The sequence below is a fragment of the Tursiops truncatus genome, chromosome 1 (genome assembly GCF_011762595.2).
Source record: "Tursiops truncatus isolate mTurTru1 chromosome 1, mTurTru1.mat.Y, whole genome shotgun sequence".
Classification (NCBI taxonomy): domain Eukaryota; kingdom Metazoa; phylum Chordata; class Mammalia; order Artiodactyla; family Delphinidae; genus Tursiops; species Tursiops truncatus.
The window spans coordinates 103,817,107-103,829,560 of record NC_047034.1 but is presented as its reverse complement, the minus strand read 5'-3'; the positions used below and the strand labels follow the sequence as shown (position 1 = coordinate 103,829,560).

At 35.4% G+C, this 12,454-nt stretch overlaps 1 protein-coding gene across 1 annotated transcript in view; it reads right to left on the bottom strand.

Moving 5' to 3' along the window:
• HFM1 (helicase for meiosis 1) overlaps positions 1-12,454 on the bottom strand; it is a 129,084-nt gene that overhangs the window by 99,140 nt on the left and 17,490 nt on the right. The window contains exons 6-8 of the mRNA XM_073811241.1: positions 1,747-1,817; positions 1,152-1,284; positions 361-512 (exon numbers count right to left, since the gene is read on the bottom strand). Of these exons, the coding sequence (XP_073667342.1) occupies positions 361-512; positions 1,152-1,284; positions 1,747-1,817 (356 nt within the window). The remainder of the gene's footprint in view (positions 1-360; positions 513-1,151; positions 1,285-1,746; positions 1,818-12,454) is intronic.

Sequence of the window (12,454 nt, the reverse complement as noted above, 5' to 3'; positions counted from 1 at the left end):
TTTAATCAAAAATATTCAAAAGTATAGGCTAATTACCCTTTCTAAGCTCTACCAAGGTCCTCCTGCTACAATACATAATATTTGGATAAAGAATACAAGCAATAAGTATGATTACAAATCATCCACAATAACAAACTGCCTATTCATATCTTTTGCCTATTTACTCCATTTGGTTGTTTGTCTTTTACTTAATTGATTTGTTAGTATTCCGTATGTACCCGAATACTAGTACGTATTGTTTGCTTCACATTGCAATTATAGTCTTCTACTTTGTATTTTCTTTTAACTTTTTTCCATGGTAAAGAGAAAGAGATATTTGCTAATAAACCAAGGAAATAATAAAATATAAGCAACACCTACTGGAGTTGTCATAATAATATGGGCTTGCTGAATCTCAAATAAGTCATCCATTACTGTATCTCCAGTGAGTTCTTTACAGTTCAATCCTATTGGTCCAAATTTTTCTTTCCAATCATCAAAACGCTGACTACACAGGGCTTTTATTGGTGCCACTACAACAATATAAGATATTTATTTTAAATATCAGTGCAATTTGAAAATTATTTTCACAAATAGTTAATAAAGTTAGCACACATCTAGGTGCTGCCTAGTATTTATAAATTAAAAATTAACAATATAAACATATTATTTAGAACTATAAAAGTAATCACCAAACAGAACTAAAAATAGAAAAAGAAGTGATTCCTCAGGAGATTGTAACTAAGAATGAAGAAAGGTAGGGTGGAAATTATCACCCTTTGTGATCACTGATTTTTTTAACCATGTGTATAAATTATTTTGATGAAAAATTTTTAATATATACCTAAAAAAAGAGAATAGAGGTTCCTATGGAAATTTCTCAGATTACAAAATGTTTGATTCTATTTGTTCATCTTCCCTGTCCTTTTAAAAATAAACATGTAAAGGCCAAATTCTCAATTCCAATACTATTTTTATTTGTAAATCTGGGAAAATGTGTTTTGAATTTAATGTTAACAGATAAGACCAAATGTGACAGGTCTTTATTTAAAAAGTATGGAAAACCAAATAATAATTCTTATGTCTTGAATTTGAACTTATTTCTTACTTTTACCTCAATGGTTTATCATTATTATAATTAATTATCACTCTTTCAGTATATAAATACTTACTGTAAACAATTTTAATGTTCGACCATGGCAATGGTACTTCCATTAACAATCTTGTTATAGCTAGCTCAAACAATACAGTTTTCCCCGAACCAGTTGGAGCACAAATCACAAAATTCCTATCTGTATAAAGAAGCTAAAAAATAAAATTTAATCAACCATAGAATATACAGAAATTTTCAATTCTCAATTTGTTAGAAAATATGCCTTAAGAAGACTCTATGGAATAATAGTTCAAACATCTTTACCTCTAAACTTATTAAAATTATAAGCTGGCTCTAGGTCTATCACCCTCAAAAAATAAAACTATTAATAATTTATCATCTTGTTTGGTCAAAGTAATATGCTAGATAGACCTAGAAGAAAATAATTTCTTTAGCTTCCAGAAAAATTGTTATAAATCTAATAAATATAAAAAACCCACCTATGAAAATTACATGCATTCATTTAACAAACATTTTTTGAGCTCTTATAATGTACCAGTCACTGAGTGTAGCACTGAAGACAAAAAGATGAATGTGATCTAGTCTCTGCCCTTAGAGAGCACACAATCTAGTAAGAAAAGGTAGATAAGTAAATAATTAAACAAAATACTTACATCATCAAAGGCTTTGGACTGTATATAGTTGAAATATGGGAATTCTTTGAAAATACTTCTAAATTTTGCCGCTGAGAATAACATTAAGGAGTTAAATATTTCAGAATTTTAAAAGTCAGTTACTCTTAACTTAAAAATTAAGTTAATATTGACTTTGACAATATTTAATGATGATGCTTAATACTTGCTATTTTATCATAAGAAAGGAATTAACAGATATAGAGGGAAGCACCGAGATGGCAACATAGGAGGCTCCTGAACTTCCATCCTCCCATGTACCCACTGAACAAACAGCTACATGTGGAGCAATTCCCTCTGAGAGAAATCCCCAAACTAGCTGAATGATTCCTTTACAACAGATAAATGAGAAAATACCTACATCAAAATGGGTGGGAAAGGCTGAGAAACTCTTGCCATAAATCCCACTCCTGGCACATCACCATACAGTTGGGAAGAAACCTCCAACTCCCAGATCCTCCCTGAGGAGCAGAGGGTTTGGACCACACATCTAGTGCCCCAATTTTTAAGGCTCCTGCCTGAGGGATGGGCTCTCAGAACACCCAGTTCTAGAAGCCAGAAGGGCTTGCATTTACAAGCAAAGAGAATAAGCATCTTTTAAATGGGCACAGGAACATCCCACTACCCCTGCAGGTATACATCCAGGCTCAGTGCAGAGGGGGCAGGCAAAAATGCCCATCTTCAGTTTCTCCCTGAAAGGAATTTTATTGCATACTTTCTCAGCTGCTGCCTGAAGTTCTGGCTTCTAATCAACCTGCATCTAGGTGCTGACTGACTGCAATCCTCCCCTTTGGGACACTGATGGATCTTGGCACACCCTTAACTTCTGTGAGCCACTAAGAACAAAGGCAGAGGCTTGGATAATCACAAAGGTTTGACAGGTAACTAAGAGCCCAGGCCAGGTTGACTGGAAAGGTTCATCTCTTATACCAGACCAATCTCTCAAGACTGGGGAGGTACCTGTTTTGTCTAACGTTCAGAGACCAAGACAGAAAGTCAAGAAAAATGAAGAAACAGGGGAATATGTTTTAAAAATAAATAAATAAATAAATCTCCAGAAACTGAATTTAATGAAACAGAGACAAGTGATTTACCTGATAGTTCAAAATAACACATAAAGATGCCCATCAAGGTCAGGGAAGCAATGCATGAGCAAAATGAGAATTCCAACAAAGTCATATAAAATATTTAAAAGTACCAAACAGAAATCATAGAGCTAATGAACAGAATAACTGAACTGAAAATTTCAATAGAAGGTTTCAACAGAAGACAGATCAACTGAAAGAAAGGATCAGTGAACTTGAAGACAGGGCAGTGGAATTAATGCAATCACGGGAGCAAAACGAAAAAAAAGAGTGAGAAAGAGTGAAAGCAGCTTAAGGAACTTATGGGACACCATCAAGTGGACCAATATACACATTATAAGGGTTCCAGAAGAAAAAGAGATAAAGGGGAAGAAAGCTTATGTAAAGAAATAATGGCTGAAAACTATCCTAGCCTGGGGAAAGAAACAGACATCCAGATCCCAAAATCCCAGAAATTACTAAAGAAGGTGAATCTCAAGAGACCCACACTGAAACTCACAGTAATTAAATTGCCAGAAGTTAAAGACAAAGAGAGAACCTTAAAAGCAGCAAGAGAAAAGCAACTTGCTACATACAAAGGAATTCCCATAAGATTGAGTGAATATTTCAGCAAAAACCTTGTAGACCAGATTGTGGAATGATATATTCTGGGTGCTGAAAGAAAAAACTGCCAACTAAGAATATTTTACCTGGCAAAGCTGTCCTTCAGAATTGAAGGAAAAATAAAGAGTTTCCTAGACAAACAAAAACTGAAGGTGTTCATCACTAGACCAGCTTTACAAGAAATGCTAAAGGAAGTTCTTTCAAGCTGAAATGAAAGGATGCTAATTAATAACAGGAAAACATATAAAAGTACAAAACTCACTGATAAAGGTTGATACATAGTTGCATTCAGAATACTCTAATATTGTAATGGTGGTAGTTAATCACTTATAACTGTAGTATAAATGTTAAAAGACAAAAGTACTGTATCTATAATAATTTATTAATGGAGACACAATATTAAAAGATACAAATTGTGACATTAAAAACATAAAATGTGAGGGCTTCCCTGGTGGTGCAGTGGTTGAGAGTCCGCCTGCTGATGCAGGGGACATGGGTTCGTGCCCCGGTCCGGGAAGATCCCACATGCCGCGTGGAGTGGCTGGGCCCGTGAGCCGTGGCCGCTGGGCCTGCGCGTCCAGAGCCTGTGCCCTGCAACGGGAGAGGCCGCAGCAGTGAGAGGCCCGTGTACCGCAAAAAAAACCCCATAAAATGTGAGAAAGTGAATGTAAAATTGTAGAGCTTTTGTACACATTCAAAGTTAGTTTTATCAGCTCAAAAGAGACTGTTAAAACTGTAAGATTTTTTTATGCGAGTCTCAAGGTAACTACAAAACAAAACACTACAGTTGATACACAAAGATAAATAAAAAAGAGTAAGAACATACCACTACAGAAAATCATCAAATCACAAAGGAAAAGAGCAACAGGAGAAGAAAGGAGCAACAGAACTACAAAACATCAGAAAACAATAAAATAAGTCCAACCTATCAATAAATACTTTAAATGTAAATGGACTAAATTTTCTAATCAAAAGTCATAAAGTGGCTGAATGGATTTAAAAAAACAGGACTAAATTATTTGCTGCCTATAAGAGATTCATTTCAGCTTTAAAGACCCACAAAGAAAGTAAAGGGATGGAAAAAGATATTCTATACAAGTGGAAATCAGCAGAAAGTAGAGGTAGCTCTACTGACATCAGACAAAATAGACTTGAAGCCAAAAACTGTAATAAGAGACAAAGAGGTCATTATAATTATATAATCCTCCATTGGGAGGATACAGCAACTGTAAATACTTATGCACCCAACACTGGAACACCTAAATATATAAAACAAATATTAACAGATCTGAACATAGAAATAGACAGCAATACAATAATAGTAGGGGGCTTCAAGACCCCACTTTCAATAATGGATAGATCATCCAGAAAGAAAATCAATAAGGAAACATCAGACTTAAACTATACCTTATACCAGATGGCTCTAACAGATATACACAGAGCATTCCCTTCAGCAGCAACAGAATACACATTCTTCTTAAGTGCACATGGAACATTCTCCAGGAAATATCGTATGTTAGGGCACAAAACAAGTCTTAAGTTTTAAAAGAAGAATGAAATCATATCAAGCATCTTTTCCAACCACAATAGCATGAAACTAAAAATCAATTAAAAGAAGAAAACTGGAAATTTTACAAATATATGGAGATTAAACAACATGCTCCTGAACAACTATTAGGGTCAAAGAAGAAATCAAAAGGGAAATCAAAAACATACCTTGAGACAAATGAAAATGGAAACACAACATACCAAAACTTTTGGGATGCAATAAAAAGCTGTTCTAAGAGGGAAGTTTATAGTGATAAGTACAAAAATGAAGAAAAACGAAATATCACAAATAAACAACCTAACTTTACATCTCAAGGGACTGGAAAAGGAGGAACAAAATAAGTCCACAGTTAGTAGAAGGAAAAAATAACAAAGACTGGAGCAGAAATAAATAAGAGACCAGAAAAACAATAGAAAAGATCAATGAAACAATGAGCTGGGTCTTTTTGAAAAGATTAACAAAATTGACAAAACTATAGCTAAGATAACTAAGAAAAAAAGTAGAGATGATTCAAATAAATAAAATCAGAAATGAAAGAGGAGAAAACACAACTGATAAGACAGAAATACTAAGGATCATAAGAGACTACTATGAACAATTATATGCCAAAAAGTAGATAATCTAGAAGAAAAGGAAAATTCCTAGAAACAAGAACCTATCAAGGCTGAATCATGAAGAATAGAAAATCTGAACAGATCAATTACTAGTAAGGAGACTGAATCAGTAATCAAAAATTTCCCAACAAAGTCCAGGACCAGATGGCTTTACTGGTGAATTTACCAAATATTTTAAAAGAATTAATACCAATCCTTCTCAAACTCTTCCAAAAACTAAAAGAGAAGGGAATGCTTCTAAACTCATTTTATGAGGCCAGCATTCCACTGATACCAAAGCCAGATAAGAACACCATAAGAAAAGAAAATTACAGGACAATATCCCTAATAAACATAGATGCAGAAACTTCAACAAAATATTATGAAACTGAATTCAACAGTACATTAAAAGGATCATACCCCATGATCAAATGGAATTTATTCCTGGGATATAGGATGGTTCAACATCCACAAATCAATCAACGTGATATACTGCTTTAACAAAGCAAAGAATAAATATCATATCATCTCAATAGATGAGGAAAAAGCATATGACAAAATACAGCATCTTTTCATGATAAAAACTCTCAAGAAACTGGGTACAGAAGGAATACACTTCAACATAATAAAGGCTGTATATAACAAGCTCACAGCTAACATTCATACCCAATTATGAAAAACTGAGTTTTTCCTCTGAGGTCAGGAACAAGACAAGAATGTCCATTCTTGCCACTTTTATTTAGCATAGTATTAGATATCCTAGACACAGCAATCAGACAACAAAAAAAAAAAAAGAAAAAAAAAAAAGAAAAGGAATCCAAATTGGAAACAAAGAAGTATAACTGTTTCTATTTCCAGGCGACAAGAAACTATATATAGCAAAACCAAGACTCCACACACACAGACCAAAACAAAACAAAACAAATAAACAAATTTTAAAAACTGTTACAACTAATAAACAAATTTAGTTAAGTTGCAGAATACAAAATCTATATACAAAAATCAGTTGTATTTCTATACAGTAACAATGAAATATCAGAAAGAAAAATGAAGCAAATAATCTCATTAACAACAGCATCAAATAGAATAAATACTGAGGAATAAATTTAACCAAGGATGTAAAAGATCTGTAAACTGAAAACTATAAGACATTGATGAAAGAAATTGAAGACACAAATTAATGGAAAGATACTTCATATTCATGGATTCAAAGGATTAATATTGCTGAATGTCCACACTACCCTAAATGATCTACAAATTCAATGCAATCCCTATCCAAACTCCAATTGCATCTTCACAGAAATAGAAAAAACAATCCTAAAAATCATATGAAACCACACACACACACACACACACACACACACACACACACACACACACAAACAAAACAGCTAAAGCAATACTAAGAAAGAAGAACAAAGCTGGATGTAACACACTTCTTGATTTCAAACTATATTACAAAGCTATGGTACTCAAAGCAGTATGGTACCGACACTAAAAACAGACACATAGATCAATGGCGCAAAATATCCAGCCCAGAAATAAACCCATACATATATGGTCAATTAATTTTCAACAAAGGAGTCAAGAATTGGGAAAGCATAACCATTTCAATAAATGGTGATGGGAAAACTGTATATCCACATGCCAAAGAATGAAACTGGACCCCCATCTCACACCATACACAAAAATAAACTCAAAATGGATTAAAGACTTAAACATAAGACTTGAAATCGTAAAAGTCCTAGAGGAAAACAAAGAGGAAATGCTTCTTGACACTGGTCTTAGCAATGATGTTTTGGATTTGAAACCAAAAGCAAAGGCAACAAATGCAAAAATAAACAAGTGCGACTACGTCACACTAAAAAGCTTTTTCACTACAGAAGAAACCATCAACAAAATGAAAAGACAACCTATGGAATGGGAGAAAATATTTGCAAACCAAACATCCAGGGCTTCCCTGGTGGCGCAGTGGTTGAGAGTCTGCCTGCCGATGCAGGGGACATGGGTTCGTGCCCCAGTCCGGGAAGATCGCACATGCCGCAGAGCGGCTAGATCCGTGAGTCATGGCCGCTGAGCCTGCGCATCCGGAGCCTGTGCTCCACAACGGGAGAGGCCACTACAGTGAGAGGCCCGCGTACTGCAAAAAAATAAATAAATAAAAATAAAAATAGGCAAAGGACCTGAATAGACATTTTCCCAAAGAAGACATACAAATGGCTAACAGCACATGAAAAGGTGCTTATCATCAGTAATCATTAGGAAAATGCCAATCAAAACCACAGTGAGTTGGCACCTAACACCTGTTAGAATGGCTATAATCAAAAAGATAAGAGATAAATGCTGGCAAGGATATGGATGAACGGAACCCTTGTACACTACTGGTAAGAATATAAACTGGTGCAGTCCTTATGGAAAACATTATGAAGTGTCCTCAAAAAATTAAAAATAGGAGTACCACATGGTCCAGCAATCCCTGGGTTATATCCAAACGAAACAAAATCAGTATCTCAAAGAAATATCTGTATAGCCACGTTCATTTCAGCATTACTCACAGTAGCCAAAGTATGGAAACAACATAACCATTAAGAAATGAACGGATAAAGAAAATATGTATACAACAGAATATTATTCAGCCTTTAGAAAGAAGGAAATTATGCCTTTTGTGACAACATGGATGAAACTGGAGAGCATTATACAAAGTGAATTAAGCCAGACAGAGAAAGACAGATCCTTTCTGTGATATCTGCATGATATCATTTATAAGTGGAAATTAAAAAAAAAAAAGTCAGACATAAAAATAGTACAATGAATGGTGGTTGCCAGGGGCTGGGGGTATGGGAGAAAAGAGGCTGGTAATGGTAAAAGAGTACAAACTTTCAGCTACAAGATGAGTAATATCTGAGGATCTAATGTATAAAATGGTGAGTAGAGTTGAAAGTACTGTATTGTATAACTGAAATTTGCTAAGAGAGTTGAACTTAAGTGTTAACGGTTCTCATCCAAAAAAACAAAAAAAAAGGTAAATATGTGAGGTGATGGATGTGTTAACTAACTCGATGGTGGGAACATTTTGTAATGTATACATTTATCAAACTATCATATTGAACACTTTAAATGTACTATAATTTTATTTGTCAATTATACCTCAGTAAAGCTGGGGTGGGGGAGGAATTAAAATTATTCCAGTCCCCAGTCACCTTCCATATTCTGAAGAGAACTTGTAAAGTCCTTATGGAGAAACAAGGTTATATAAGGGTTATACTTTGACAATTAGATCTGATAGAAGAGATGCAGAAACATATGTAAAAGTATATCAGAACTAAGAATGTGGTTTATCTTTTCCAGAGTGGTATTTTTTTCTTATTCATCTTGATGAGGCCATTTGATATTTATCTCTTCTTTAAAATTCCAAATTTCATTTTTTAATTGTTGATTATGTTTCATTAGCTGATGTGTGTTGCTGCTGGTCACCTAACCCTGAATTCCTTTGTTTTTGGTAATTTCGTTGTGCTAAGTGGTGGATTTAATTGCAATTATCAGCATACTGGCTCAACAAGGACTTAAATCGTCCTTCCTCTAAGAAAGCTCAAAAATATTAATAGATATAAAGAATAAGCTGTCCCCTCTCCAAGTTAAGAGTCTATTGCCAGTTTGGGAGATATTTGTACTTGCATGGATTCTTATTAGTCTGAATCACATTTGTCAACTACATTTATGAAACACTGTGCAGAATACTAGACTCAGAAAGCTGCAGGGAGTTGTAAATAAAGAAGAAAATGAGTTCCTGCAACTGAGGCTGTTACAATCAATTAGGAGATATAAAACAGGTAATATATCTGAGAACACAAATACATAGTTATTTAAGTAATTACATTTTTATGAAGATATTAAAAAACTGACGGATTGTGATAAGTGATCCTGATAAAAGTTAAATCAGAGCATATTACTTCTCTGCTCAAATTCCCCCATTTCTCTCAAAGTATATGGCCACAAGGCCCTACATAATCTTGCCTCCCCACTCCACCTTTGTGTTTCTGACCTCATGTCCTACTACTCTTGCTTCTGACTCATTTCCTCTGGCTTTATTGGACTCTTTTATGTTTTTCAAAAACATCAGCCATGTTTTTGCTGTAAAGCCTTCCCTCTGCCTAGATTGTTCTTCCCTCCATATTTCCTTGGCTCTTTCACTTCCTTCATGTGCTTACACCTCAACTTCTAAAGAAGACATACCCTAATTACTCTATTTAATTCTAATCCTGAGCCCCCATTCCAGAATTCCCAATGTAATCTCCTTTACTCTGCCCCATGTTTTTCTTTTTTCATATTACTCATCACCTTCTAAAATACTATATGACTTATTTATATACTATTACAATTGTTCTGATCTATCCTCTTCTCCACCCCCATCCCAAGAATGTTAAATTCTCAAGGGCAAGAATTCACTGCCTGTTTTACTAACTGACATATCCCAAATGCCTGGTACACATTAAGAACTCAATTAATACAGGCCTGCATTTATTAAATCAAGCAGATAATTTATAAACCTTCATTTTACTTTCAATTGTGCACTGTGTCAGAATACTCATTCCAAAACAAAAATGTAATACTGAGTTTGTCAATCCATCAGTTTTTGAACGAATCTCATTTTTCCTTCAAAATATATCTCTTCCTTTAAAATATTTATTTGTAACAAGCCCACAAGTGGGTCATCATGCTGGTTTTTCTCTCATCAAGTAATTCCACATCAATTTACACTCACAAAAATGAATCTATGATTCAGAGTAGATGTAAAATCAGTTTCTAGCTCATGAGAAAACTCAGCTACTAAGTATAGCATTTATCATCACTATCAACACTTTTTAAAAAATTTTTCCTTTTTTTTTTTTTTTTTTTTTTTTTTTTTTTGCGGTACGCGGGCCTCTCACTGTTGTGGCCTCTCCCGTTGCGGAGCACAGGCTCCGGACGCGCAGGCTCAGCGGCCATGGCTCACGGGCACAGCCGCTCCGCGGCATGTGGGATCTTCCCGGACCGGGGCACGAACCCGTGTCCCCTGCATTGGCAGGCGGACTCTCAACCACTGCACCACCAGGGAAGCCCCAAATTTTTCCTTGTGTCCTAAGAATTCTCAGCAGTCTCACTGCAATTACATGTTATAACGGGATGCGGGGCGGAAGGAGCAGGATGTCTACAGAACTGAAAATGACAACAGTACTGTAGCAGGATCAATCTGACCAAACTTCTATTGTCCTGAAGATTCAAATATAGTAAACTATTGTAAAATAATCAGAAAATAAGTCCAAGTAATCCCCAGACTCTCAAATTATCGTAACTAGCATTCAATCTTCCACTTTAAATATACACTTGGAAACAATAAAGTGCAGCAAGTTCAACAAGTTTGACAGCAAATGAACTTTTTGGACAATAAATCAATGGACACAAGAGTAGGCAGTAGTCTAGCTAACAAAGAGACCTAAACAACAGAAGCACTTCAGCTATGCTAAGATAGCAAGAAAATCTTTATAAAACTCTTCAAAAATTAGTCACATTATGGCAAGTTCAGGTATGGGATAAGAATTTTTCATCATACAGATAATGAAACTACTTTTAACTGTTTACTGCTAACCTATTTCCTACATTCCCACACTATTTAGATCATCAGAGAGAAGGAAGTGCAACAAGACTGAGACAACATGATGAAGAGGAGCACTAATGGCTGGCCATTTCTGACATTATTATATCATATATAATCCTTTTATTGTCCCCTCCTCCCATTCTAATTCAGTTCAGTTATATGCACTGGAGGCAATTTTTCACAAGTGGTCAACCAAACATTTTCTAACTATACTTCAGAATTCTCAGTCCCCAGAGTACCCAGGATTAGAATCACTCATCCCTAGATTTCTCTAGCTCAACGGCCCCATATCTGGAATTCACTGTTTTGCCAACTAGATCATAACTTTTGTGGATTCTAGAGCCTTCCCCAGCTTTGAGTCACTAATTCTATAATCCTAAAGCATGGCTTAGGTAATGTAACTTGACCTGCTCAAAAATATTGCATGGTTTCTCTTCATGGCTTAGTAAATATATTAAAAATAAAAATAAAAGCTTCTTGGTATTCATGGCATTAAATGATCTAATCCTAAAATACCTATCCATCATTATTTCCTCCTACTCCTTTTTTTAAAAAAAAAAAATACAATTCCTTTTTACTGCATTTAAAAAAAATTTATTTATTTTTTTGGCTGTGTTGGGTCTTCATTGCTGTGCGTGGGCTTTCTCTAGTTGCGGCAAGTGGGGGCTACTCTTCATTGTGGTGTGCAGGTTTCTCATAACGGTGGCTTCTCTTGTTGCAGAGCACAGGCTCTAGGCATGCAGGCTTCAGTAGTTGTGGGGCTCACAACTACTCAGTAGTTGTGGCTTATGGGCCCTAGAGTGCAGGCTCAGCAGTTGTGGCACACGGGCTTAGTCGCTCCGCGGCATGTAGGATCTTCCCAGACCAGGGTTTGAACTCGTGTCCCCTGCATTGGCAGGCAGATTCTTAACCACTGCGCCAGCAGGGTAGTCCCCCTACTACTCCTTTAATCATGACTTTTTTCACCCAAACTGGAATACTTGTTCTTTCCAAACATATTCCATACTTTCTTACCCTTGCCCTTGCTCATGGCTACTCTTTTGCCAGAACAACTTCTCCTCTTTATACGGCTTTCAATGAATTTGGAGATAAGAAGATACATAAGGCTTGGTCCTTGCCTTCAAGGAGTTCATAGGTCATAGGGAACTAGTTACAGAAACAGCTGATGAGTTATAATAAAATAGAATAAGTACACTGTTACAGACATATACAAAGTATCAAAGAA